Source organism: Sycon ciliatum, chromosome 3, assembly GCF_964019385.1.
Source record: "Sycon ciliatum chromosome 3, ocSycCili1.1, whole genome shotgun sequence".
Lineage (NCBI taxonomy): Eukaryota > Metazoa > Porifera > Calcarea > Leucosolenida > Sycettidae > Sycon > Sycon ciliatum.
In genome coordinates this window covers 22,455,550-22,480,403 of record NC_088645.1, presented here as the reverse complement: position 1 = coordinate 22,480,403, position 24,854 = coordinate 22,455,550, and the positions used below count along the sequence as shown (strand labels likewise).

Below are 24,854 nucleotides of genomic sequence, written 5' to 3'. Positions count from 1 at the left end.
GCGCACACACACACACAGGCGCGCGCGCGCACGCACTGTGACTTTGTTTGAGTGCCTGACACGACCATGCACTGCAGACTGCATCTGCTTCAACAAGCACAAGTCACTGAGTGTTGAAGTGACGCCAGCAACAGTCAACATCTGTCTCTTCTGCTGCGCATGGTACATGGTGTCAACTAACTAATTACTCGAACGGAGTCAGACATTGTGCCAGGAAATGCCCGTGTTGCACGCGTTCCGGGCACAGTGCGTACATTACTGTTTACTTGTCACCCGCACGGTGGCTATACACGTGCAGTCATGTAATACAGCAGTATCATTATGATTGTAGTAAGGTCGTATTATAATTTATAGCAGACTTAGCGGAGGACGTTCAGTAAGGCCGTATACATGTACAGTGTATAAGGCGGTCCCAGCGGACCACGTACTTTGAAGCATGTACTATGTAGCACCAGGCACGGAGTCAATGACGATTAGCACAGAAAGGCTATGTCAACCGACATGCTATAGTATGGCCTCCTGATAGAACTCCTGTCTACCCGGAAGGGCATGCAACCATCTTTCTCTTGGTAGGGCCCCAGTCGGCAGCGTGTCCCTGAGGGCTTCTACTATTTACGTACATGTACAGTCATGTACTATGTCTATGGAATATGGTCATTGTAGATAGATGCCCTCAGGCATGTACTATGGTCATTGTAGAACTGATAGATGCCCTCCGCCATGTACGCAATGATCAGCAGCTCTATCACGCACTGCATGGGACTGGGCTAGCTTAGATGCAGGTGTCCAGTTTATATAACCCAACGTTCAACGGATAATGCGGCAAGCATCAATCATATGCATCATCACAACGCAGCGACACCTATTCTCACCCGCACCGTGCACGAACCCATCCATCCACATCGTCCCGACCATGCGCAAGCAGAGGCCCCGAGAGGACAACGTTTCTTTCATTCCACGAGGAACTAACTTGAAGAAGGAGCTCCGGAGCACCGCGTTCTTCTTGCGTATGCTTTGCGCGGCAAGTACCCCTTGGCCCCCTGTAATAATTCGAAGTAGGTGAGGTGCACCACCAGGCCAGTCACGGACTGATATTCCACGCGGTATCCTATACCAGCATTTCCATCATGAAAGGCTACCAATACTACTAGTCAAACGTGTTCCAGTGGGACGCGTCGTGTCGGCTATGGCCCGATCTGAAGGCGATTTACTGCGAGATCTCGGACTCAGTGCTTCCGACATTGTTTATCTGGGTGAGATCGCAGTGAACGATGACGATGAAATCGGCCGCGGTGCCGATGCTGTCGTGTATCGTATTGAGTGGCAAGGCATACCCGTAGCTGTGAAAGTTGTCCACCACCTACTTGTGCAACCGGGTATCCAAGGAAGACGTGAGAAGCTGCGCAGGTTCGGCGCGGAAATCGCCAATCTCTCGCGGCTGCACCATCCGAATTTGTGCCAGCTTCTTGGAGTTGGAGTGACCAGCGACCGCGGTTTACCCGCCCTGGTCGTCGAGCTACTGGATGCTACCCTGTTGCAGTGCTGTGTGGGTGAGAGCAGACAGGATGACGTAACGTGTTTGTCCTACCTAGCGGACGCGATAGCTGGTGTGCGGTACCTGCACAGTCGGAGCGTTATCCATCGAGATTTGACCCTGAAGAACATATTGGTGAAGAGCCGCACGGCGAAAGTTTGTGATTTCGGAGTTGCTCGAGTGCTGCAGCCGGCCGGCAGTAGTTTCTTCCAGCAATTGCAGGAGGCCGCCAACCTGACGACATGTCCCGGTACATTATTGTACATGGCACCCGAGGCGCTGGCGGAGAATGCATCTTACGACACCTCTCTCGACGTATTTTCGTTCGGAGTACTGGCACTCGGCGTGCTCACTGGATTTGAACCTTCGAAACAGTTGTTGTTCCTTCCGAGGATCAGGGCCATGGAGAAAACGGACGGAGCAAGGCAGGAGGAAGTGATCACAGAGGTCGAGCGTCGTCGCATGGATTTGGACCGGCTGCAGGACAGCCATCCGCTGAAAGCCACGATCGTCCGCTGCCTGTCGAACGTGCCGGAGGAGAGGCCAACAGCAGAGCAGCTGCACCGAACGATCAAGGATGTGGCAAGACTGGCAAGCGGTTTGAACCAGGTTAGGGAAAATACGCGTTGGTCGGCCCACTCACTGCATGTACAGAGGAATCTGCGATTCGCCTTCTCGAGATCTCTCACACCCCCATGTCAGGCAAACCACCAATAATTGCCTTAGCGTTAGGGAAAGGACTGTTCCCCCCCCCCCCCCCCCCCGAGTTGATCTACACTGGACAAGAAAACAGCCACGGGCAATGACAAAAATGTTTTCACGGCTCGCGTGGGACTCGGTTGGAAGCCGAATTTTCCGCATCCGTAGGAACGCCACCATCCTCTAGGATGAAGGTGCAGATGCAGTTCCTAAGCGGTGGGAGGTGAGTAGATCAGACCCACCACAAAGTGGTCAAAGACCGAAATCCCTTTAACTGCATCCATGTTTCACTCGTGCCAGGCTACGAGTTCCCAATCAACTGTGGTTCGCAGCACGGCTGGAAAAAAATATGTTCGCTTCCAAGCAGGACTTGAACCTGGTACCCTCTGTTTCTCAATCATGCTCTTAGACTGTCCCACTGTGCTTGCCTGCTGACAAGAAAGCAAAGAACTATTGCTGGCATCAGGCACTCACTCGCATATGCTGGCAGGAGCAGTTTGACGTGACCAAGAAATGATGAGCTGATTGGTTTGGGTTTGAGTAGCACTGGTGTTGAAATATGGTGGCCATTACCACGCTTTTAAAATGCTTAGTTTGCCCTTGGTCTTTGCCTGTCCTCTCTCTCTCGTGCCTGCATGCAATACATAGGGTAGGAGTACTGGCTTGTTGCAGAGGGTAAACCACATGGAGAGCATGCTGCTGAGCCTAGAGAGCCACGCCGCTGGGCAGATGGCAGGGCAGAACGAGCTGCTGGCCCGTCTGGCGACCACTGAGCAGCAGCTGAATGCGATCACGACACAACTGAGAGCCGTCAGCAATCGCACAGTGCTGGCAGAGGACCAGCTGGCGGCGCTGGTGAAAACTACTACGGAGACAGACAAGAAGGTACACGATGGTTGTACTGTAATGGAATTTCTCACGGTGCAGGGCCAACGCAAGCACCATGCACGGTGCAGGGCCAACGCAAGCACCATGCACGGTGCAGGGCCAACGCAAGCACCATGCACGGTGCAGGGCCAACGCAAGCACCATGCACGGTGCAGGGGCAACGCAAGCACCATGCACGGTGCAGGGGCAACGCAAGCACCATGCACGGTGCAGGGCCAACGCAAGCACCATGCACGGTGCAGGGGCAACGCAAGCACCATGCACGGTGCAGGGGCAACGCAAGCACCATGCACGGTGCAGGGGCAACGCAAGCACCATGCACGGTGCAGGGGCAACGCAAGCACCATGCACGGTGCAGGGGCAACGCAAGCACCATGCACGGTGCAGGGGCAACGCAAGCACCATGCACGGTGCAGGGGCAACGCAAGCACCATGCACGGTGCAGGGGCAACGCAAGCACCATGCACGGTGCAGGGGCAACGCAAGCACCATGCACGGTGCAGGGCCAACGCAAGCACCATGCACGGTGCAGGGCCAACGCAAGCACCATGCACGGTGCAGGGCCAACGCAAGCACCATGCACGGTGCAGGGCCAACGCAAGCACCATGCACGGTGCAGGGGCAACGCAAGCACCATGCACGGTGCAGGGGCAACGCAAGCACCATGCACGGTGCAGGGCCAACGCAAGCACCATGCACGGTGCAGGGGCAACGCAAGCACCATGCACGGTGCAGGGGCAACGCAAGCACCATGCACGGTGCAGGGGCAACGCAAGCACCATGCACGGTGCAGGGGCAACGCAAGCACCATGCACGGTGCAGGGGCAACGCAAGCACCATGCACGGTGCAGGGGCAACGCAAGCACCATGCACGGTGCAGGGGCAACGCAAGCACCATGCACGGTGCAGGGGCAACGCAAGCACCATGCACGGTGCAGGGGCAACGCAAGCACCATGCACGGTGCAGGGGCAACGCAAGCACCATGCACGGTGCAGGGGCAACGCAAGCACCATGCACGGTGCAGGGCCAACGCAAGCACCATGCACGGTGCAGGGGCAACGCAAGCACCATGCACGGTGCAGGGGCAACGCAAGCACCATGCACGGTGCAGGGGCAACGCAAGCACCATGCACGGTGCAGGGGCAACGCAAGCACCATGCACGGTGCAGGGGCAACGCAAGCACCATGCACGGTGCAGGGGCAACGCAAGCACCATGCACGGTGCAGGGGCAACGCAAGCACCATGCACGGTGCAGGGGCAACGCAAGCACCATGCACGGTGCAGGGGCAACGCAAGCACCATGCACGGTGCAGGGGCAACGCAAGCACCATGCACGGTGCAGGGGCAACGCAAGCACCATGCACGGTGCAGGGGCAACGCAAGCACCATGCACGGTGCAGGGGCAACGCAAGCACCATGCACGGTGCAGGGGCAACGCAAGCACCATGCACGGTGCAGGGGCAACGCAAGCACCATGCACGGTGCAGGGGCAACGCAAGCACCATGCACGGTGCAGGGGCAACGCAAGCACCATGCACGGTGCAGGGGCAACGCAAGCACCATGCACGGTGCAGGGGCAACGCAAGCACCATGCACGGTGCAGGGGCAACGCAAGCACCATGCACGGTGCAGGGGCAACGCAAGCACCATGCACGGTGCAGGGGCAACGCAAGCACCATGCACGGTGCAGGGGCAACGCAAGCACCATGCACGGTGCAGGGGCAACGCAAGCACCATGCACGGTGCAGGGGCAACGCAAGCACCATGCACGGTGCAGGGGCAACGCAAGCACCATGCACGGTGCAGGGGCAACGCAAGCACCATGCACGGTGCAGGGGCAACGCAAGCACCATGCACGGTGCAGGGGCAACGCAAGCACCATGCACGGTGCAGGGGCAACGCAAGCACCATGCACGGTGCAGGGGCAACGCAAGCACCATGCACGGTGCAGGGGCAACGCAAGCACCATGCACGGTGCAGGGGCAACGCAAGCACCATGCACGGTGCAGGGGCAACGCAAGCACCATGCACGGTGCAGGGGCAACGCAAGCACCATGCACGGTGCAGGGGCAACGCAAGCACCATGCACGGTGCAGGGGCAACGCAAGCACCATGCACGGTGCAGGGGCAACGCAAGCACCATGCACGGTGCAGGGGCAACGCAAGCACCATGCACGGTGCAGGGGCAACGCAAGCACCATGCACGGTGCAGGGGCAACGCAAGCACCATGCACGGTGCAGGGGCAACGCAAGCACCATGCACGGTGCAGGGGCAACGCAAGCACCATGCACGGTGCAGGGGCAACGCAAGCACCATGCACGGTGCAGGGGCAACGCAAGCACCATGCACGGTGCAGGGCCAACGCAAGCACCATGCACGGTGCAGGGGCAACGCAAGCACCATGCACGGTGCAGGGGCAACGCAAGCACCATGCACGGTGCAGGGGCAACGCAAGCACCATGCACGGTGCAGGGGCAACGCAAGCACCATGCACGGTGCAGGGGCAACGCAAGCACCATGCACGGTGCAGGGGCAACGCAAGCACCATGCACGGTGCAGGGGCAACGCAAGCACCATGCACGGTGCAGGGGCAACGCAAGCACCATGCACGGTGCAGGGGCAACGCAAGCACCATGCACGGTGCAGGGGCAACGCAAGCACCATGCACGGTGCAGGGGCAACGCAAGCACCATGCACGGTGCAGGGGCAACGCAAGCACCATGCACGGTGCAGGGGCAACGCAAGCACCATGCACGGTGCAGGGGCAACGCAAGCACCATGCACGGTGCAGGGGCAACGCAAGCACCATGCACGGTGCAGGGGCAACGCAAGCACCATGCACGGTGCAGGGGCAACGCAAGCACCATGCACGGTGCAGGGGCAACGCAAGCACCATGCACGGTGCAGGGGCAACGCAAGCACCATGCACGGTGCAGGGGCAACGCAAGCACCATGCACGGTGCAGGGGCAACGCAAGCACCATGCACGGTGCAGGGGCAACGCAAGCACCATGCACGGTGCAGGGGCAACGCAAGCACCATGCACGGTGCAGGGGCAACGCAAGCACCATGCACGGTGCAGGGGCAACGCAAGCACCATGCACGGTGCAGGGGCAACGCAAGCACCATGCACGGTGCAGGGGCAACGCAAGCACCATGCACGGTGCAGGGGCAACGCAAGCACCATGCACGGTGCAGGGGCAACGCAAGCACCATGCACGGTGCAGGGGCAACGCAAGCACCATGCACGGTGCAGGGGCAACGCAAGCACCATGCACGGTGCAGGGGCAACGCAAGCACCATGCACGGTGCAGGGGCAACGCAAGCACCATGCACGGTGCAGGGGCAACGCAAGCACTGGCCATGCATCAACGAAGTCAAAGGGTTGCCGGAAATCGATTTTCATGTCACTTCCGTCAGTGGAATAATATTGTGACTGAAGTGAAGGCACACCAATAGTGCATGAGTGTATTGAAATCTATGTTGGCAACCCTTTGACTCCATTCATGGTGGTGATGAAGGCAGAGTTAGTTCTATTAATTGCTATATTTAAATAGAATTGTTGCCTCCGCGTCGTTTATTTAGATACCCGGAAGGATAATTCAAGATAAAAAAAATGCAAGTACCTGCCAGCAGAGGATGCAGTTGCGGGATGTCTGAATAACTTCTACTGGACCACATCTTCTTTCTTTTTCTTTTTTTTCTAATCCGCCGATTAAAGGAATAAAACCAGCTGCAGGCTCTTTACAAAGTTTCCAAGAGCACTTCCATTGCCTTTTCTTCAGGCGAATATAGGCAGAAGAAGAAGAAACAAACCCGTACGATGATTGATTAGCGAGAAGAACACGTTGGGAAAGGATGGTATAAAGTGACGATTCTCAAGCACATGGATATGTAGCCTGGCCTCAGTGGGCCAGGCAGCAGACAAGGAGAATCATCAGATCAAACTCACGAGAAGGTCACAGTTCAGTTGTAGATCAGATGTAGACTCAGAATCAGACTGAATCAGAAGAGGATGGACTGATGTGTGAAAGCCCTACTTATACCTGGCCAGAGTGCTCTCTGGCCAATCAGAAGCCATGCATGTGACTACCATGACTACAGGTGTGGTTCAACTGCACCAACTAGGAAATGCAGTAAGTCATGCATGATGTCAAGTAACAGATGCCTGCTAAAAAGTATGAAAGCAAGAAAAAGAATAAAGCTTTACAACAAGGTGGCTCGAACCTAAACTACATGATCTACTGTTCCCAAACCACTGGCATCCCTTCATACAAGGTACAATGAATGAGGCATGCCCAAATGCAATATGCACTGTGTTACAGAAACATAGCACATCCTACAGTCATGCACCAGTGATATTATGCATGAAGAGGTGTGTGATCACTGCGATATCTATTGTGATAACAACTAACGACGGATGAACAGAAGTAACGGTGTGTGGATGTCCTACCCAACAGCCTGTGAGAGTGAGTATGTTCTGCTCCCATACATATTCAGTTCAGTACATTCGTCATCTACTGTTATCACAATAAATGTACACACAGCCTCACACGGTTTCTTCAACTCTGCACACGTACATCATGAGTGCATCAGTAACCGTAGGATGTGTTATGTTCCGATGGGAGTGAAAGTCGTCACTTTACAAGATCAAGTGTTGTTCTTGTTAGCTCCCGGCTAAACGCAGTCCCCTCACTCTCAGAACACAGGGTTTTGTAGGACTGAATATTATATTGAAGACGTATTTAGACAAGAGAGAAGGACAAGAGTGAGAAGGATAGAGAATAGAGAACCACTGGATCATGTGCTCTTCTGTACTTCAACTCGAATGGTGTCCTTCTCCTTCTTCTGTACTTGATGGGATCTCACGCTAATCTACCTACTGTAACTTTTACAAAGGTCAAAAAGAATGGTTCCACCAATTATATTATACATACGTTGTAACGCTGCGTTTCATGCACGTAGCTAAATGCTAAGGCAATCATCAGACAACTAATGCTTTTGTCGCGGGATAGCTTGTTCTTATTGTGGGGGATACGCATGGGCATGTAGAGGAGGTGTGAGTTATCAATGCAGGGCATGCATGGGAAGAGCGAGTGATAAGAATTACATCACTGGATGGGCATGCGCAGTAGGCGCGAACTATGCATGGAGCGTGCAGACGCGGAGAAACCACCAGGCAGGACAAGGGTAAGCCATGGGGGCACTGGGCAGGGGGTGTGATGTGTGGCGGTGGAAGCACACTGTGGTGTCCACATTCAACAGCCGTGGGTATTCAGAGGATGTGGCGGTGATAGTGGTAGCCCGCGGTGGCTATGTCACGGCAGAGTAGGTGGAGAGGTAGAACTTGTTTTGGTGTCTGCACTTTGATACCAACTCCGACCTCTTGTTGAGCATAGTGTGAGGCGTCTTGAAGGTGATGATGCGCAACTTTTCTGCTAAACACAAGCAGCACCTTTTGGATATGTTGCTGTAGGACTTGACCCGATCTATGACTGCCCATTTGATACTGTATTCCTCACCTTGGTCAGCCAGCGACCATGTGTGCTTGGATAGATCGGTCTTGGAACGGTACTTTTCATGCCGCATACTGGTTAGATGGTTGCCATAGCGCACCTTGAAGGGCGTCTCGCACAGGCCGATGTATTGCCTTTCCTCGCGGTACTTGGGGTTGTGACGGAGGCCTGGTACACCACTTCCCCCTCCAAGCATCCGCCGCCCAAAGGGCATGATGGCTTGGCTCGGCAGTTGCACCCTGCCGCAGATCTCTCTTCACCAGGCGTTAGTACCTTTTGGTTATGTCCCTTCATCAGGTAGGACATGTTGGGCATGCAGGAGTAGCTCAACTTCAATGTGTTTCTGTTGAAGATCTTGTGTAGTGGCGACGCGGCAGGGAAATGTTTGCTGACTAGTTTGAAAAACCTCTGACCGATAGTGGTGGATACAGATTTGCTGTATGGTGGGTTGTACCATGTTATGTTTCTCCTCCGCTTGTTCTTCTTCTTGGTAGGCCCACCGCCGTTGAACACCATGGCCCCTGGAAATCCGCTGGCAGATAGCGCAGCTCTGTATGAGGGTGCCGCGTTGGTGAATGCCTCCTCGTCGCACGAGATGTCGGACACCCGCCTATTGATCATTGCAAGTAGATTCCGGAGTATATTGGGCGGGTGATTCGACTTGGTGTGTATGTATCTGGGTGCGTCATGCGGTTTGCGGTATGGGTGGTAGCGGCCGCTGGCTAGATCAAAGGTGATGTTGAGGAAGTCCACTGTCCTCTGGTTGGTACTGATGGTTATTCGTAGGCCAACGTCTTTGAATAGCTTCGTGATTGCCTTGCGGATGGAGTCTGCCGCGTGTCCTGTAGTAGTCCTGAGCACGGCCAGTCCGTCGTCGCGGTACAGCCCGACACTAGCCGGATCATACATATCCGCGAGTCGTTTGATCAGGAACGCTCCCACTAGTTGACACACCACTGCCCCATCAAAACTTCCCATCGTCACATCAAATAGGCTCTGCCTGTCTTTCTTGGCCCACACCTTGCCATTGGCAAATAGCAGCGACTTTCGTGCGTGGAGAATTACGTCGATGTCGCACTGGGGAATGGGAGTGAATTGGGCGGCGAACTCGAGAGCCGTTTTGAGTAGCTGCTCCGAGATGGACGGGTAAAACTCGACTATGTCGAAGCTGACAAACGAGTAATGCTCCTTGTCCTGTATTCCCTTGAACCACTGGATCACCTCGGCAGAGTTTTTCCACAGGTTGGTCTTGGTGTGGCTCTGAACTGCCCGGATGATGCGGTCGAGAATCGCCTTGCTGATGACGCCAACCTCTGTAACTTTTATCACACCTATCCGTTATTAAACAGTTATTGTACTGGTTTTTTCTTCTTCTTCCTCTTCCTGTATCTACCTGAAGAGAAAGGGATGAAAGTGCTGGTGGAAACTTTGCAATGTTGATAGTGAAAAAAGCCTGACGCTTGTTCTAGTCCGGAGTCTCAGGGCATGATCGATTGGGCGAATCCCGAACAAGTGCGCTCCGAGTGAGTGTGATCAATTGGTCGAAACCGGAGTAGGTATACTTGGAGTGGAATCCAACCACACCGCCCCCCCCCCCCCACACCGGGAGTGGCTGGAGTGGAAATGGATTTTGGCGTTTTTTACAGCTTTCACAGAATCTTTGTACGATATGCGTACATTTCGCGTACTACACCCTTGTTTTGTTCGATTGGGTGAGCGTTGCTCGGACCACACCGCCTGCTCGCACTCAATCCAGATTCGCCAATCGATGACACCCTCAGCATCGCCATGTTTTAAATGTTTGTTGTTTGTTTTGTTTTTTTGCTTGTTTGTGTTATTGATTTGTTTTGTTGATTGATTTGTCTTATCGATTACTCGATCACTGACTTGAATTTCTGTCTTTGCTGTTAGGTGTCGGCTATTGCAGCACACCTCGCGACCATGAACCACTATGCTTGCTCCAGTTCTCCAAGCATCGCAGCTGACGGCAGCTCGAGCCCAAGTCTTGCGACAATGGACGAAAGCCGACTTGAGTCGAGCACAGCCAGCATGGAGCACAGCGCATCGTCACAGGAGCAGCAAGACGGCAACCCGTCAGCGCAGCAGAAGAAGTGGTTCAGACGCATTCTACTACGCCCCAAGAGTAGCGATGTTACAGTCGCCAGCCAGCAGGTAATCTCCATCGGTACACATGCAAGCATGAACACACCAACACACCAACACACACACCAACACACACACACACACACACACACACACACACACACACACACACACACACACACACACACACACACACACACACTTGAAGTCTGAACAACCACCACATTGCCATAATATTTTTCTCAGTTTTTAGATGTGCATCTTTATGCATAGTGCACGCGGTTGTGCACAATGTTAGCCGACTGAGCTCAGCTGGCCTTGTCGAAATACCCGCATGTACATGGAGTAATGTTGCTCTCCGGCTGCTGTTTGTGTGTGTGTGTGTGTGTGTGTATGTGTGTGTGTGTGTGTGTGTGTGTGTGTATGTGTGTGTGTGTGTGTGTGTGTGCGTACGTGTGTGCATGTGTGGTTGTATTATGTAATTTTCCTCTCGTTGTTCAGGAAGCATCCAGTTCAGGCGCCGCTACTGGTGACAGTGACTTGGACCGGACTGGATCTCTGTCAAGGGTAAGAGTAATAGGGCGTTCACAGTAGCTGTCAGACCTCGCTTATCCGGTCCTCTTTTATCCGGATCCCTCGCTATCCGGCAGAAAATCGTTGGTTACCGATTTACAGCATATGCCATGCGTACATGCAGTATGTGTGTTCGATTATCCGGTTCCCTCGCCTATCCGTATATTTTTGTGGAAAACGGATGTGTGTGGTTTTGAGCGAGGTCTGATTGTACAGGTAATGCATCTTTCACAACACAAGTCATAGATCTTTCACAGCACAGACTTTCACAGCACAAGTAATAGATCTTTCACAGTACATATACAGGCAATAGGGTTTTCACAGCACAGGTAATAATACATCTTTCACAGTACGGGTAACAGATCTTTCACTACTGCTGCTCTTCAGCGCCGCGTTTGCTGGTACTCGAGATTGCTCTATGTGACACGCCATGACTATCCTCACTGAGCATAGTCCGATTACTATTATGATCCTAAAGCAGAGTAGAGTGTGACTGAGGGTGATTGAATGTCTTATGTCTGCCACACAAGTCTTGTGCTCAAAGTCTCTATACCGTCTGCAGGCTTCTGGATATGCATACTTTAGGGTACCTCAACTCAAACTCTCACAATACGGTCTCTTTGCTGCATACGTTGTTTTGTTCTATTTCCACCTTGATGATGGGCCATGGCTGAAAACTCTTACTTTACTTGGTGAACAGTTTAAATGACGTGTGCAGCAAGGAAACCGTAGTGAGTTGAGGTACCCTAATGTGTAGATGGCTGCACTGGAGTCTCTGTCCCCGGGGAAAATTGCGGAAAAAAATGCGGGGAAAACGCGGCATAATATGGCATAATTTGCGGTGAATTTGCGGTAAATATGCGGTAAATATGCAGTGAATAATATTGATGTGCGGCAATTTTCAGTGAGTATGTAGTGAAATCAATCAGTTACAAGTCTCTGGTGTAAGCACTCGTCATATTTGAGTAAAAAGCCGCCACGATGAGACGTTGCTGACCGAAAGTGCACTGTATGTACGTGTAGTGCAACAAAAAAGTTCAAAAACGCGGGAAAATCGCGGAAAACGCGGTCTTTTAAAAAATCGCAAAAACGCGGAAAAAAACGCGGCCGCGGAATCGCAATTTTCCCCGGGGACAGGAGTCTGTGAGTGATTAGAAAGGGTATGCATCATGGCTAGTACTGCAAAGACTGCAGACTGCAAGAGAGTGTCTTGTTTGCTGTTGGCCTGTCGGTGAATTGCATGTTTTCTACTTGCACACATGTACATGCAATAGTAAACACGGGGGGCCACTTGACAAGGACGATGACTGGGAAGTTCAAACACTATTGTTGTCCTGTGCTCTTTATTTTGGTTTCGGTGCATCTGGTCATTCTGGTACAGTTCTTCACAAGCACTGTTAGTCCTGACCCTTGCGCTGGCGGCGGCGCTGGCCGAGGAACACAGCTGCTCAGTGCGTACTCTGCTGATCAGTTGCCACGGCGAATACAGAAGATCCGAAAGAAGCGCAAGGTAAGACTGGCAGTGGTGATGATTGACTGCTCGTGCTAGCTCTTGTTTGCTCTTTCAACTCCTTATTCTGACGATAAAGATGTGAAACAACCAACAACAGGCATTGCTGTAGTCAGTGTCGCTGCTACTGCCGTTCCTGCTGATGTTGCTGCTACTGTAGATACTGCGGCGCTTATTGTTGTTGTTGCTGTTGTTGCTGTTGTTGTTGTTGTTGTTGTTGTTGTTGTTGTTGTTGTTGTTGTTGTTGTTGTTGTTGTTGTTGTTGTTGTTGTTGTTGTTGTTGTTGTTGTTGTTGTTGTTGTTGTTGTTGTTGTTGTTGTTGTTGTTGTTGTTGTTGTTGTTGTTGTTGTTGTTGTTGTTGTTGTTGTTGTTGTTGTTGTTGTTGTTGTTGTTGTTGTTGTTGTTGTTGTTGTTGTTGTTGTTGTTGTTGTTGTTGTTGTTGTTGTTGTTGTTGTTGTTGTTGTTGTTGTTGTTGTTGTTGTTGTTGTTGTTGTTGTTGTTGTTGTTGTTGTTGTTGTTGTTGTTGTTGTTGTTGTTGTTGTTGTTGTTGTTGTTGTTGTTGTTGTTGTTGTTGTTGTTGTTGTTGTTGTTGTTGTTGTTGTTGTTGTTGTTGTTGTTGTTGTTGTTGTTGTTGTTGTTGTTGTTGTTGTTGTTGTTGTTGTTTCAAATCTTTATTCTCACGATAGCCAGTGGCCAATAAGAGATGTTGTTGTTGTTGTTGTTGTTGTTGTTGTTGTTGATGTTGTTGTTGTTGTTGTTGTTGTTGTTGTTGTTGTTGTTGTTGTTGTTGTTGTTGTTGTTGTTGTTGTTGTTGTTGTTGTTGTTGTTGTTGTTGTTGTTGTTGTTGTTGTTGTGTTTGTTGTCGCCGCCGTCGCTGCTGTTGCTGTCATTGTCATTTTTGCTGCCGTATTCATTATTCTTACAATGTTCTAAGAATAATACCCGTGATCCACACAGGAGCACTACACCGGGTTTGCATTATGTATATGTAGCTCGCATTCATTGATGGTGCTTGTGTATTGGCATGGCACCCCCACCCCAAACCCCCACCCCCAACCAGCACCACCAGCGCCACCTAGAATTCAGCTATCACGTGTGCATATTTGTCACTAACTACGACACTCTACCTCAGTTTTGTCAGTCTGCTTTTGTGTCTGACTTTGCTCACGTGTCCAACTATTTTTTTGTATTTCTTTGTCTTGGGATTGGTCACGTCTTTGCTGTTATGTCTTGCTCTGCATGTCAGGTTTCCGTTCACCTACTTCACAGTACGGATTTGACGATTTGTAGATTTGCAAACGCTCACAGTGCCGTGCACAATAATGGTGTTCTTGGGCATGCTTCACACAATCTCTACATTGTGTCCTAACGAGAAGGCTTGAAAGTATTCTCGTGAAAACTATCAAGATGTTCGAGAACCTGACATGTGTTCTTCTCCTAAGTATTCTATTTTGTTTCTCTGTGTGTTTTCTTTGTGAATGTTGTCCTGTTTTGTTCTCCAGTGGAACAAGCTGTCCGTGGCAGTGGGAGCAGAAAAGCCGTTCGTACTGGTGCACGACGGAGCCCTGGTGGTCGTGTGGACCACGAACGGTCGCCTGGCACGCATACAGCAGACTGCCGATCTGCGCACGTGGCACGACATCGGCATGCCAACCGATCACCGCAGCATGGAGTTCTCTTCAGTGGCCTCGCACGACGCATGCCTCTACCTGCAGTGCTTTGACGGCGGACACTGGTCGTTCATTCTCAAGTACAACGAAGAACACGCGTACGCGAGCAGCGGGCAGTGGCAGAAAGTTGTCGATGTTCCGTTTGAAGGCCACCGTCGATGCACGTTGCAAGTCACCGACTCGGCAATCAGCCTCTTCGGCGGCTTTGGAGATCACTTTGAAACCACCGACAGCGTCACAGTCTACTCACGGGAGCAAGAGCAATGGAGGTCGTCTCTGAGAGTGCAATCCCAGCCGGCGGTGTGCGCTCTGCCTTGCTCCTGTGCCTGTGCGTCCATGGTTACCTGCGGAAATGGTGCACGGCGGTACCTGGTCGGTGGCGAGAGCGCTTGCTTCCTTCGCCATGACAGCGACGACGGAGACGGCGAGGAGGGCCAGTGGACGGCGGTGACCGGGCTAGACGGCGTGAATCTGGAGAGCAGCGCCGCGTGTGCACTGGCCAACGACTGCATGGTTGTGGTACGCTGCCGTAGTCCTGCAGCACGATGTGTTGTGTATCAGGCAGCGTCGACGGGCGGTGGTGGTAGTGGTGATCAACAGCATGACCTGCCAGTGCTGGAGTCCGATGTCACACACTACCCGTCAGTGGCACTGTTCAACGACCGCCTAGTGATCGGTGTGCTCATAGACGGTATCCACACACTGGATATGAGTCCTGTTTAGTCAAACAGACTGAAGCCACTTGTAGGGCTCAAAGACGGTATCCACACACTGTATATGAGTCCTGTCTAGCCAAACAGACTTTAGAAGCAGTGTGTGGGGCTTACTCAGCCTTGTGGCCAGCCTACAAGAGGCTGTGTTGTTCCTACTTCAGTATCTCTTAAACTGTCAAATCCTATAATTATAGGATTTTTTGAATTTTTTCAAATAATCACGACCATGCTTCCGCCCGGGATAAGTTGTGTGCCTAAAATGTATCGTAAGGTGGTAGGTAGGCACCGGCGGATAATGCCGGCAGAAAAATTGGCAGAATTCTCGGTACTTTCTCTGGTAAGTTTCATGCATGTTCGATATGTGGATAAAGAAATGGAGCAGAATTCGAGGAATTGCCCGCCATAAGGTTTGTATGGTTCTGCATTGTCCAGAGTGTCGTAATGGATGCATCTCTCCGGAGGTGTGTGTTCGAATCCCACCGCCGCCACCAATGTAGTAGCTGGCCCTCGGAGACAATTTCACACGCTCAAATAAAGCACTCACTCACAAGTTGTGGTTTTACGAATACTCGTAAGGACAGAATATTAGTTGCACACTCGGCAAGTAAAGATAAGAAGTGAAAGAGCACAAGAAAAGAACAATGCAAGAAGACAAAACACACGGCGAGCGGCAGCCATGTTTTAGGTCATTAACCAATCAGCAATCTACAAAAACCGGTCGCCGACGAAATTCTAGAAACATTACTGCGGCATAATTAACCAATCACAGTTCACAGCTCTGGAATATTCTAGAACAATAATACTAGCAGCCAATCACAGTTCACAACAGACAGTCATACGGGTAAAGTGGGGAAATACGGGTTTAGCCATACACGACTCATACATTACTCACGAGCGACTCACGGAAAGGGTAATAACATGCAGATACAAAATACGCAAGGAGAGAAAAATGTAACTAACTGCCCATCTTGGGGTTTGAACTTTGAACCTAGGAATCTGTATCAACACAAGCTCTACAAATAAATACTCTTTTACTGCGAAAAATATACTTTATATCAAAACGCAACTCCTTTAACCGTAAACTACAGCGGAAGCCGCGTTCGCCCCGAAAATTGGCCAATCGGCTTGAAATTTGGATTATTCCTACGGAAGTGTATGGAAAACAGTTCCAGACACCTCATGAAACCCATTTCATCAATTTGCATAGGTTGTGTAGTAAAAAAACTTCCTTCTGTCATGTACGCATGTACAGACTCAGCGCGAAGAGCTTTCGACAGCCGCTTCCGCAACTGCCCAGAGCATCAACGCACTGATCACGGAGTGCCGTCACGGCGTTGACATCATACTGAGCCACGAGAGAGAACTTCAACCTTGAACAATAGCAACTACAGTAAGATCGGGCGCCGAAGAACGCAGGGGCTCGAGCGCAGCCTAGGAAAGTTCTTAAATTTTTGATTCTAGCCAAACCATTCTTATTCACACGCGCGCGGCGAGTTGTGTGACGTCATGACGTTTGTCATGTACATTGGAAAGGCTTTCTGTCTAAAGCCTTTCCATACTGGTGCTCGATGTTTTCAGTTTGGGGACACCAAAATTAGTGTACCGCTAAAGACACGTGGTCGACACGTTGTTGACACGTTGTTGACACTTTGTTGACACGTGACCCAGTTACCGGCCTACCAAGTGCCTTTGGCGACCGCTAACAGCAACTGTGGAACAGTGCAGTGCCCTTTTTTGGAGCAACGTACGAGTAGTGCCCATGGATTATGACCCCGCGACCCCAATCTACGTGGCGGTCCGCAATTCGCTACTTCATACTGACTGGCGTCCGGCCTCGTCCCGAATTTGGCCACAATCTGCTCTCGGGACCCCTATAGGGCTCCCTGACCTGCTCCATCTCCGCCATCGTCAATGTACTGCGCATCCACCCAGGCCAGGACTGCACTTACTTACGAGAAGGAGTATTTGCAAGATGGAACCTGGGAACTGGAAGACGACGAAGAGGAAGCGTGGGAATCCGGCGGCAATGGCTGGGATGTAAGTCCAACATTGCTGGTGCCAGAGTTGCCACTGCTTGCTTATAAGGGAATCATGTGTGTTGCCTTTTTGCCTTTTCCGACGTCCTCCTCCGACTGTACTCCCGATCCCAGGACTGAACTTACGGGAAGGAGTGCTTCCAAGATGGGAGACGAAGAAGAAGAAGCCGCTGAATCCGGCGGCAATGGCTGGGATGTAAGTCCAACATTGCTGGTACTAGAGTTGCCACTGCTTGTTTATAAGGGATTCATGTGTGTTGCCCTTTTTTGCCTTCTCCCATGTTCTCCTCCGACTGTACTGGTGAACGCTGTCACATATGTTGCCCTTTCCAGGCAGTAGAAGGGAGGGGCGGGGGGGGGGGGGGGGGGGGGGGGGCAGCACATCCTGGCATCCAGGAATACTAGGCCCTAGGAACTAGGCAATCTGACCTTTCCTCTTACTCCAATAATGGTATGGATGGGGAGTTCTTGAGCATCCTCAGTCTTGTTAGAGTGAACTGTGCAACTCGGCAATCGGTGATAGCAGAGGACCAATGCCGATGGCGATGCTCCTTCCTTTTTCTCTGTCACAGGCTGCGTTCTCGAGAGGAAGCGTTATTTCTGCATTCCAAGAAGGACGGTACAATGGTGAGTGGAACCTCGTGGGTGTGCAGCCTTGCTAGTTGAATTGTAAATCAACCATTCTTCCTGTCTCTGACTTCTTCAATGTCCTCCTCAGTGTCGGACTGTCCGCGTCGCATTGAACTGGTCCGATGAGGCTGCTATTGCACACACAGTGTGGGCACTCCCACACGGGAACTCGGAAGTACTGCTACAGTACAGGTAAGGTGGCCATTGCTTATGTGCGTGCGCCGTTGTTGTCAACTTCTAAGCCAGCTGTACTCCAACCTACATGGAGTTTGAAAGTAGTCAGCTGGCGAACTACAATTGAAGTTTAGACGTTATATGCCGAGGCTTGGTCAGCTTTTTCAGTTTCACAATGCATTGCACTCAGCACCGCTTCTCGGAATATCTTGTCAGGATAGCTGTGGAATGCATCCTCCCCAGTGGGGGGACGGCAAATGTGCTGTTCATTTTTTAGGCTTGCTTTTATGGTACGTACAAATCCCCATTGAAAAGACATAGTGGAGACCAGAAACTGCAAATAGATGTTGGGGACCGCGAAGACCACCCTTCCTTGTCAAGTTCCCTGAGGGTGTGGAGGGGGGGGGGGGGAGCGGAGGAGGGACATTCCTGCACTGCTTAAAGCACGATTCACAGGAGCATTTTCAGAAATTGCTTGTACATTTGTACCAGTTGTAACCGACAAACGCATTCTCATTGAGCTTTGACTTGAGGCACGTCAGCAAGGCGCTGTTGCATCGCTGACGTCTTGTCGTGATTCTGTGAATGGTATTTTGTGCGAGTTTGCATCGCACGCAGAATCGCAGGTCGTGTCGCATTACGCAGCACACTGCCAAATTGCTTCTGTGAATCCCACGTGAATGGGAATTCCAATGGGAAGGTAATCCATTGCCAACAGGTGTATTCCCGAGCTGCGCATCATACTGCAAAATTTCTCCTGTGCATGCAAATGGATTTCATTGCTCTTCTGTAGTTTGGGAAATTCTCGATTATGATAATTCTGCGTGTGTGTGTACACCAGCCCTTAACATACATGTAGGTGACCCATTTGTGGTGTCTCATAGCCTACCTCACGACCTTATGCTTTCTTTCTGTATCACTTGTATCTTGCAGGTATATCACCCCGTGACGACCACATCGAAGTCTGAAATTGAAGTGTGAAGATGCTTCAGCAACCCCTTCATATTTTTCCATTGCTTTTATTGTGCTTCTACTGTGCATGTGTGTAACTTGTGGGGTATGCATGTGATGACAATGTATGCCGGTGACACAGTCAGATTTTGTCAATGCGTGTAACGTACACCTGCATGCTATCGTTGAAAAGGATCTGCCACTTACGATCTTCGGACGAGTATCAGGTCAGCTTGGTTTTGTGTGTGCTGTACCAGATGCTGTTCACTTCTCTATCTGTTGGATATGTGACTTTCTGCAAGTTTCTGGTGTATGGTGGCCACTTCTTTGCTTGTCTTTAAATGACATTACCATAATTCTGTATTCACTGCTTCCATGGTGTGGTCTGCAAACTGCAATCCTTAGGCAAATATCATCACGGTTTGCAATGTTGTGCTTTGGCCGCCAGCTTACCTACACATTGTAGTTGAATTATTTTTGTTTCACAACTGACTTCCTTAAGTATGGTGGCCACTGCTTTCCATGGCATTATACAATGTTCATCAAGAATTTCCTGTTTGGGTTGTGTGTGTGTATGTATGTATGTGTGTGCGTGCCCATGTGTGTGTGTGCCATGTGCATGTGCGTGTTTGTCACAAGGTGTCTGTGTGCGGGGTAGCAAGGTGGGGAGGGCTGGAATGTTTCAGTGTGCTACTGCAGTTGCATGGCTACATACAGTGCATCGCGCGCGTGCTCACCATGTTTATCTTCGGAGCTGGGGTGGGGTGGGGAGGGAACAGAAAAAGAACTGAAATTACCCATATAAAAACCGCTCTGTGAGCGGTTCTGAAAAACCTCTACTGGTGCAGCCCCGTCGTAAAAGTAAGAAATTAGAACTGGCGCATTGTCCTCCCAAATGTGAACTGATCCACCTAAATCGCGATTGACGGGACCCAAACGCACCAGTAGCACGAGGTCGGGAGGGCACAGGATCACAGCCGGCGTCGGCGCTGATCAAGTTACCATACAACACCCCGAAGCCCACCTTTGCCGCTTTGGCTTTGGCTATGGACCAGCGTCCCCAGCTGCATCCACAGGTAGGAACCTCGTGCTACTGGTGCGTTCGGGTCCCGTCAATCGCGATTTAGGTGGATCAGTTCACATTTGGGAGGACAATGCGCCAGTTCTAATTTCTTACTTTTACGACGGGGCTGCACCAGTAGAGGTTTTTCAGAACCGCTCACAGAGCGGTTTTTATATGGGTAATGTACATTGGAAAGGCTTCCTGTCTGAAGCCTTTCCATACTGGTACTCGATGTTCCAGTTTTGTGACACGAGAATGGCACGAGAATTAGTGTACCGCTGAGTGTACCGCTATACACGTGGTCGACACGTAGTCGACACCTTGTTGATACTTTTTTGACACGTGACCCCGTCAACGGTCTGCTTTGTGCCAATATTGCAATGCCACTCGGTAAACGCCGATGCCGCGTACGACAAAGACGACTATCCCGTACGCGAAATAGTTGAGAACTGCATGACGTGGACCTGACGGCAAGGACAACTGCGAGGAGACCCCTTTCGGTCGACGGGAAGGAGAACTGCATGCAGAAGTCGACGAAGTCGAACGAGGAGGCCCCTTTCCGTACCCCGTACTGCAAAGTGCCATTGATGGATGCCTTTTGCACCTGGAACGACCCCTTAAACGCTGTCGCGGCGACTATCCCGTACGCGAAATAGTTGAGAACTGCTGACGTGGACCTTTTGCACCTGGGACGGCCCCGTAAACGCTGTCGACGATGTCGTGTCGGCGGAGTGAATGTGCAGGGTGAAAAGAATTGCTGCAAAGACGTCCGCTCTAGGCCTTTGGAGACATCGTGGGAACTCCTTCCGGTACTATACAAGCTGCTGACGTGGCCGTGGACATGTACATGGAGACATGGTGGGACTTCATGTACATGGATACATGGTGGGAATTCCTTCCGGCACCCCCGTACCGCAAAGCCAACGGTGGGGAAGGAGAAGAGCAGACGTGCAGGAAGCTTCGAAGACGAACGAGGAGGAACCAGGACGAGCGAGCAATGGCAGGACTAGCTGGACCGTAAGTAGTAGCTGAATTGTGCATGACAACTTGACATCCGTGCGGCACTCGCCACTTGCCACTGCATATTATTTTCTTGTCCACTAACAATGTCTCTCCTCTGCCCCCTGTGTGTCCACGGCCCTGTTGCTGAATTGGCCCGATGAATCGAATGTCTTCCGCAACTGGAACGGCCCAGTAAACGATGTCGCGTCGGCGACTGAATGCGCTGGAGGGAAAATATTGCTGCGAAGACGTTTCCTCTAGACCACGGTAAGGCAACCCGTTGATATGTTGCAAGTTACCTTCTACTAACACGTTATCAGGTGGAGAGTGTCTTGTACTCACGTTATCAGGTCGAGAGCGTATTGTAGTCACTCTCTCTATTCCTGTACTTCATTACGTTTAAGGTGTACGTATAACTTCTCAAAAAAATTTAATGGTCTACAGTCGTGTCGGAAGGGTACGGTGGGACTGTAGACCTGTTACCTTCTAACACGTTATCACTATATCAGGTCGAGAGCGTATTGTAGTCACTCTCTCTATTCCTGTACTTCATTACGTTTCAGGTGTACGTATAACTTTTCCAACAAATTTAATGGTTCACGTCTTCAGATAGAGAGCGTATTGCACCCACTGTCTAGTCTCTGTAGTGCATTGAGATTTTGTTGATCGCACATGAAAATGGATACACAGGCAAAGCAGGCCAAGTACATGGCGAGATGTCGCCAGAAGAACGTCTTCAGATAGAGAGCGTATTGCACCCACTGTCTAGTCGATTTTGTGGATCGCACATGAAATGGATACACAGACAAAGCAGGCCAAGTATATGAGAGAGTGGACGATGTGCGGATCGACACGGCCTGCGGGTACTTCATTAAAGTTACCCGTGACATAACTAGGATAAAAGTTAATCACTGCAAAGACATTGCCAAGTATGTGAGCACTTTGGACTTGACAGAAGAGTGCAAGGGCGACGTTGACAAAACATACCGCGGTGACTGTCACCATCATGACAGCAGGGCACATCGCACGCAGCATCGCAGATCGTGTCGAATTGCGCATCATAATATTGCAAAATTGCTCCTGTGCATGCAAGTGGATTTCATTGCACTTCTCAGTTTGGGAAATGCTCGATTATGACAATTCTGCGTGTGAGTGCACTAGCCCTGAACATACATGTAGGTGACCCGTTTGTGGTGTCTCATAGCTAGCCCTTTCCCAAAGATGCTCGCCACTTTTTTCGGAACTTTTCGGTGTTTAGGAAGAAATCGCAACTTTCACAACTTTCTTCATTTTTCGGAACTATTTCGCAATTTCTCCGCAACCTTGGCGCAATTGGCCCCATGGCATGGGGTCGAAAGGTCAAGTCACCGACTACATGTTGCATTGTTGGACAAATACATACTCGTGCTCGCTCATTTCTCGCCTGCCTTCAGGCTCATTTCTGAGAAACAGTAGATCAACGGTAGTTACGATAATTATGTGCATTCCCTTTTCCGTGCACTGTAATGATGTACATGTACATGTAGGATACATGCAACAGGCTACTGGCACTGTGTAAAATGGTGGTTCACAGCAGGAAGGGGTGTACGAGTTTGCTGTCGCAGCATCGCTGCATTTCTGCTATTTCTGCTCCCTGTTTTGTAGGTTTTGCACAAGAACTCTCCAATTTTGAGTTGCGATGTTGGCAACTTTTGAGCTTTTTCTGAAAATATGGATGCGATTTCAGCAACTAGCACTTGTTTTGGCACGGTTGCGAAAAGCATAAGTTGCGAAAAACTATGGCATCTTTGGGAAAGGACTACTCATAGCCTACCTCACGACCTTCTGCTTTCTTTCTTCATCACTTGTATCTTGCAGGTATATCATCCCGTGACGACCACATTGAAGTCTGAATTTGAAGTGTGAAGATGCTTCAGCAACCACATCGTACTTTTCCATTGCTTTCATTCCTTCTGCTTTCTTTCTTCATCACTTGTATCTTGCAGGTATATCATCCCGTGACGACCACATTGAAGTCTGAATTTGAAGTGTGAAGATGCTTCAGCAACCACATCGTACTTTTCCATTGCTTTCATTGTGCTTCTACTGTGCATGTGTGTAACTTGTGGGGTAAACATGTGATGACATTGTATGCTGGCGACACGGTCAGATGTTGTCCATGCGTCTAACGTACACGTGCATGTTATGCATTGAAAAGGATTTGCCACTTGCGATCCTGGGACGAGTATCAGGTCAGCTTTGTCCTGTCTGGGCTGTATCAGATTGCTGTTCACTTCTCTATCTGTTGGATGTGTGACTTTCTGCAAGTTTCTGGTGTATGATGGCCACTTCCTTTCTTGTCACTTTGTATGATATTACATTCTGTATTCGCTGCTTCCATGGCGTGGTCTGCAAACTGCAATCCTTGGGCAAATGTCATGTTTGCTATGTTGTGCTTTGGCCGTCAGCTTGTCTACACGCTGTAGTTGAATTATTTTTGTTTCACAACTGACTTCCTCAAGTACGGTGGCCACTGCTTTGCATGGCATTATATATGAAGAATTTCCTGTTTGTGTCGTGCGCATGTGCGTATGTGTGCGTGGCCACGTGTGTGTGCCGTGTGCATGTGCGTATGTGTGCGTGGCCACGTGTGTGTGCCGTGTGCATACGCATGTTTGTGTATCTGTGTGCGGGGTAGCGAGGCGGGGAGGGCTGGTATGTATCAGTGTTTTATTGCAGTCTCATGGCTACATACAGCACATCGCGGGTGGTCATCATGTTTATCTTCGGGGTTGGGGTGGGGAGGGAACGGAAAAAGAACTGAAATTATCTATATAAAACCGCTCTGTGAGCGGTTCTGAAAAACCTTTACTGGTACTGCCCCGTCGTAAAAATAAGAAATTAGAACTGGTCCATTGTCCTCCCAAATGCGAACTGATCCACCTAAATCGCGAATGACGGGACCCGAACGCACCAGTAGCACGAGGTTCCTACCTGTGGATGCAGATGGGGACGTTGGTCCGGACCAAAGGCCATGTACTGTACTAGCGGTAGGTGGTGTTACCCTATGATAATTGCTGTCCTGTGCCCTCCCGACCTCGTGCTACTGGTGCGTTCGGGTCCCGTCATTCGCGATTTAGGTGGATCAGTTCGCATTTGGGAGGACAATGGACCAGTTCTAATTTCTTATTTTTACGACGGGGCAGTACCAGTAAAGGTTTTTCAGAACCGCTCACAGAGCGGTTTTATATAGATAATGTACATGTAGTGCAATGTAGTGTACTTCTAAACTAGTGGGTGTCGTAAATGGGAATGACTGTACATGTAGCAGTTACTGTTTACACGTGTACATGACATGTACTCACCTCCCATACATGTACAATGTAGATCTACGTGCAAATTTTTAAAAGTGTTCTTAAATCTGATAATTCTAGCCTGGACTGTTCTTAAATTTTGCCGGTTTTCCAGCCTGGGTGTTCTTCGGCGAGGTGTTCTTCGGCGCCCGATCTTACTGTACTCGGGACTCTGACAGCCGGCCTGCTGAAAGCACCTTGAACACCAACATCCGCAACGGCAACGAACAAGCCGCACAGCTCCCAGCGCTAGCAGTGGGCTTCCCCTCTCAGTCACAAGAAACCAGGAGCGACTCACAGCCTATGGAACCCACAAGTCAATCTGTGCACTCTGCCCACTTGAGTGATGTGATATCTGAGCAAGCGTTGTACAAACGCGTCATAAGTTGTTATCTTATTACTTACGTTGCCTGCATGCATATGCGCATGCCCGTTGTTTTGTTGTCTTGTCTTGCTCT

The 24,854-nt window shown here is 50.7% G+C and overlaps 1 protein-coding gene and 2 long non-coding RNA genes across 4 annotated transcripts; all 3 read left to right on the top strand.

The window, feature by feature from the left end:
* Positions 1-950: 950 nt before the first annotated feature.
* LOC135811765 (probable serine/threonine-protein kinase DDB_G0271402) lies at positions 951-15,444 on the top strand. 2 transcript variants are annotated; one of them, XM_065325011.1, is made up of 6 exons: positions 951-2,143; positions 2,882-3,118; positions 10,551-10,811; positions 11,244-11,309; positions 12,697-12,825; positions 14,328-15,444. In XM_065325011.1, exons 1-6 carry the CDS (start codon positions 1,187-1,189, stop codon positions 15,216-15,218), a joined length of 2,541 nt encoding a protein of 846 aa, XP_065181083.1. In that variant the 5' UTR covers positions 951-1,186; the 3' UTR covers positions 15,219-15,444. The 2 variants fall into 2 exon arrangements, with proteins under 2 accessions (XP_065181083.1, XP_065181084.1); XM_065325012.1 differs by lacking the exon at positions 2,882-3,118 and having other exon boundaries at positions 952-2,143.
* A 1,417-nt stretch (positions 15,445-16,861) lies between these two features.
* LOC135812588 (uncharacterized) lies at positions 16,862-19,489 on the top strand. The gene is made up of 4 exons (XR_010552859.1): positions 16,862-17,440; positions 17,817-17,871; positions 17,963-18,066; positions 18,982-19,489. It is a non-coding gene; the product is annotated as an uncharacterized LOC135812588 (long non-coding RNA).
* Positions 19,490-21,034: 1,545 nt separating this feature from the next.
* LOC135811764 (uncharacterized) lies at positions 21,035-23,596 on the top strand. Its single transcript, XR_010552688.1, has 2 exons — positions 21,035-21,331; positions 22,922-23,596. It is a non-coding gene; the product is annotated as an uncharacterized LOC135811764 (long non-coding RNA).
* The last annotated feature ends 1,258 nt before the right edge of the window (positions 23,597-24,854 follow it).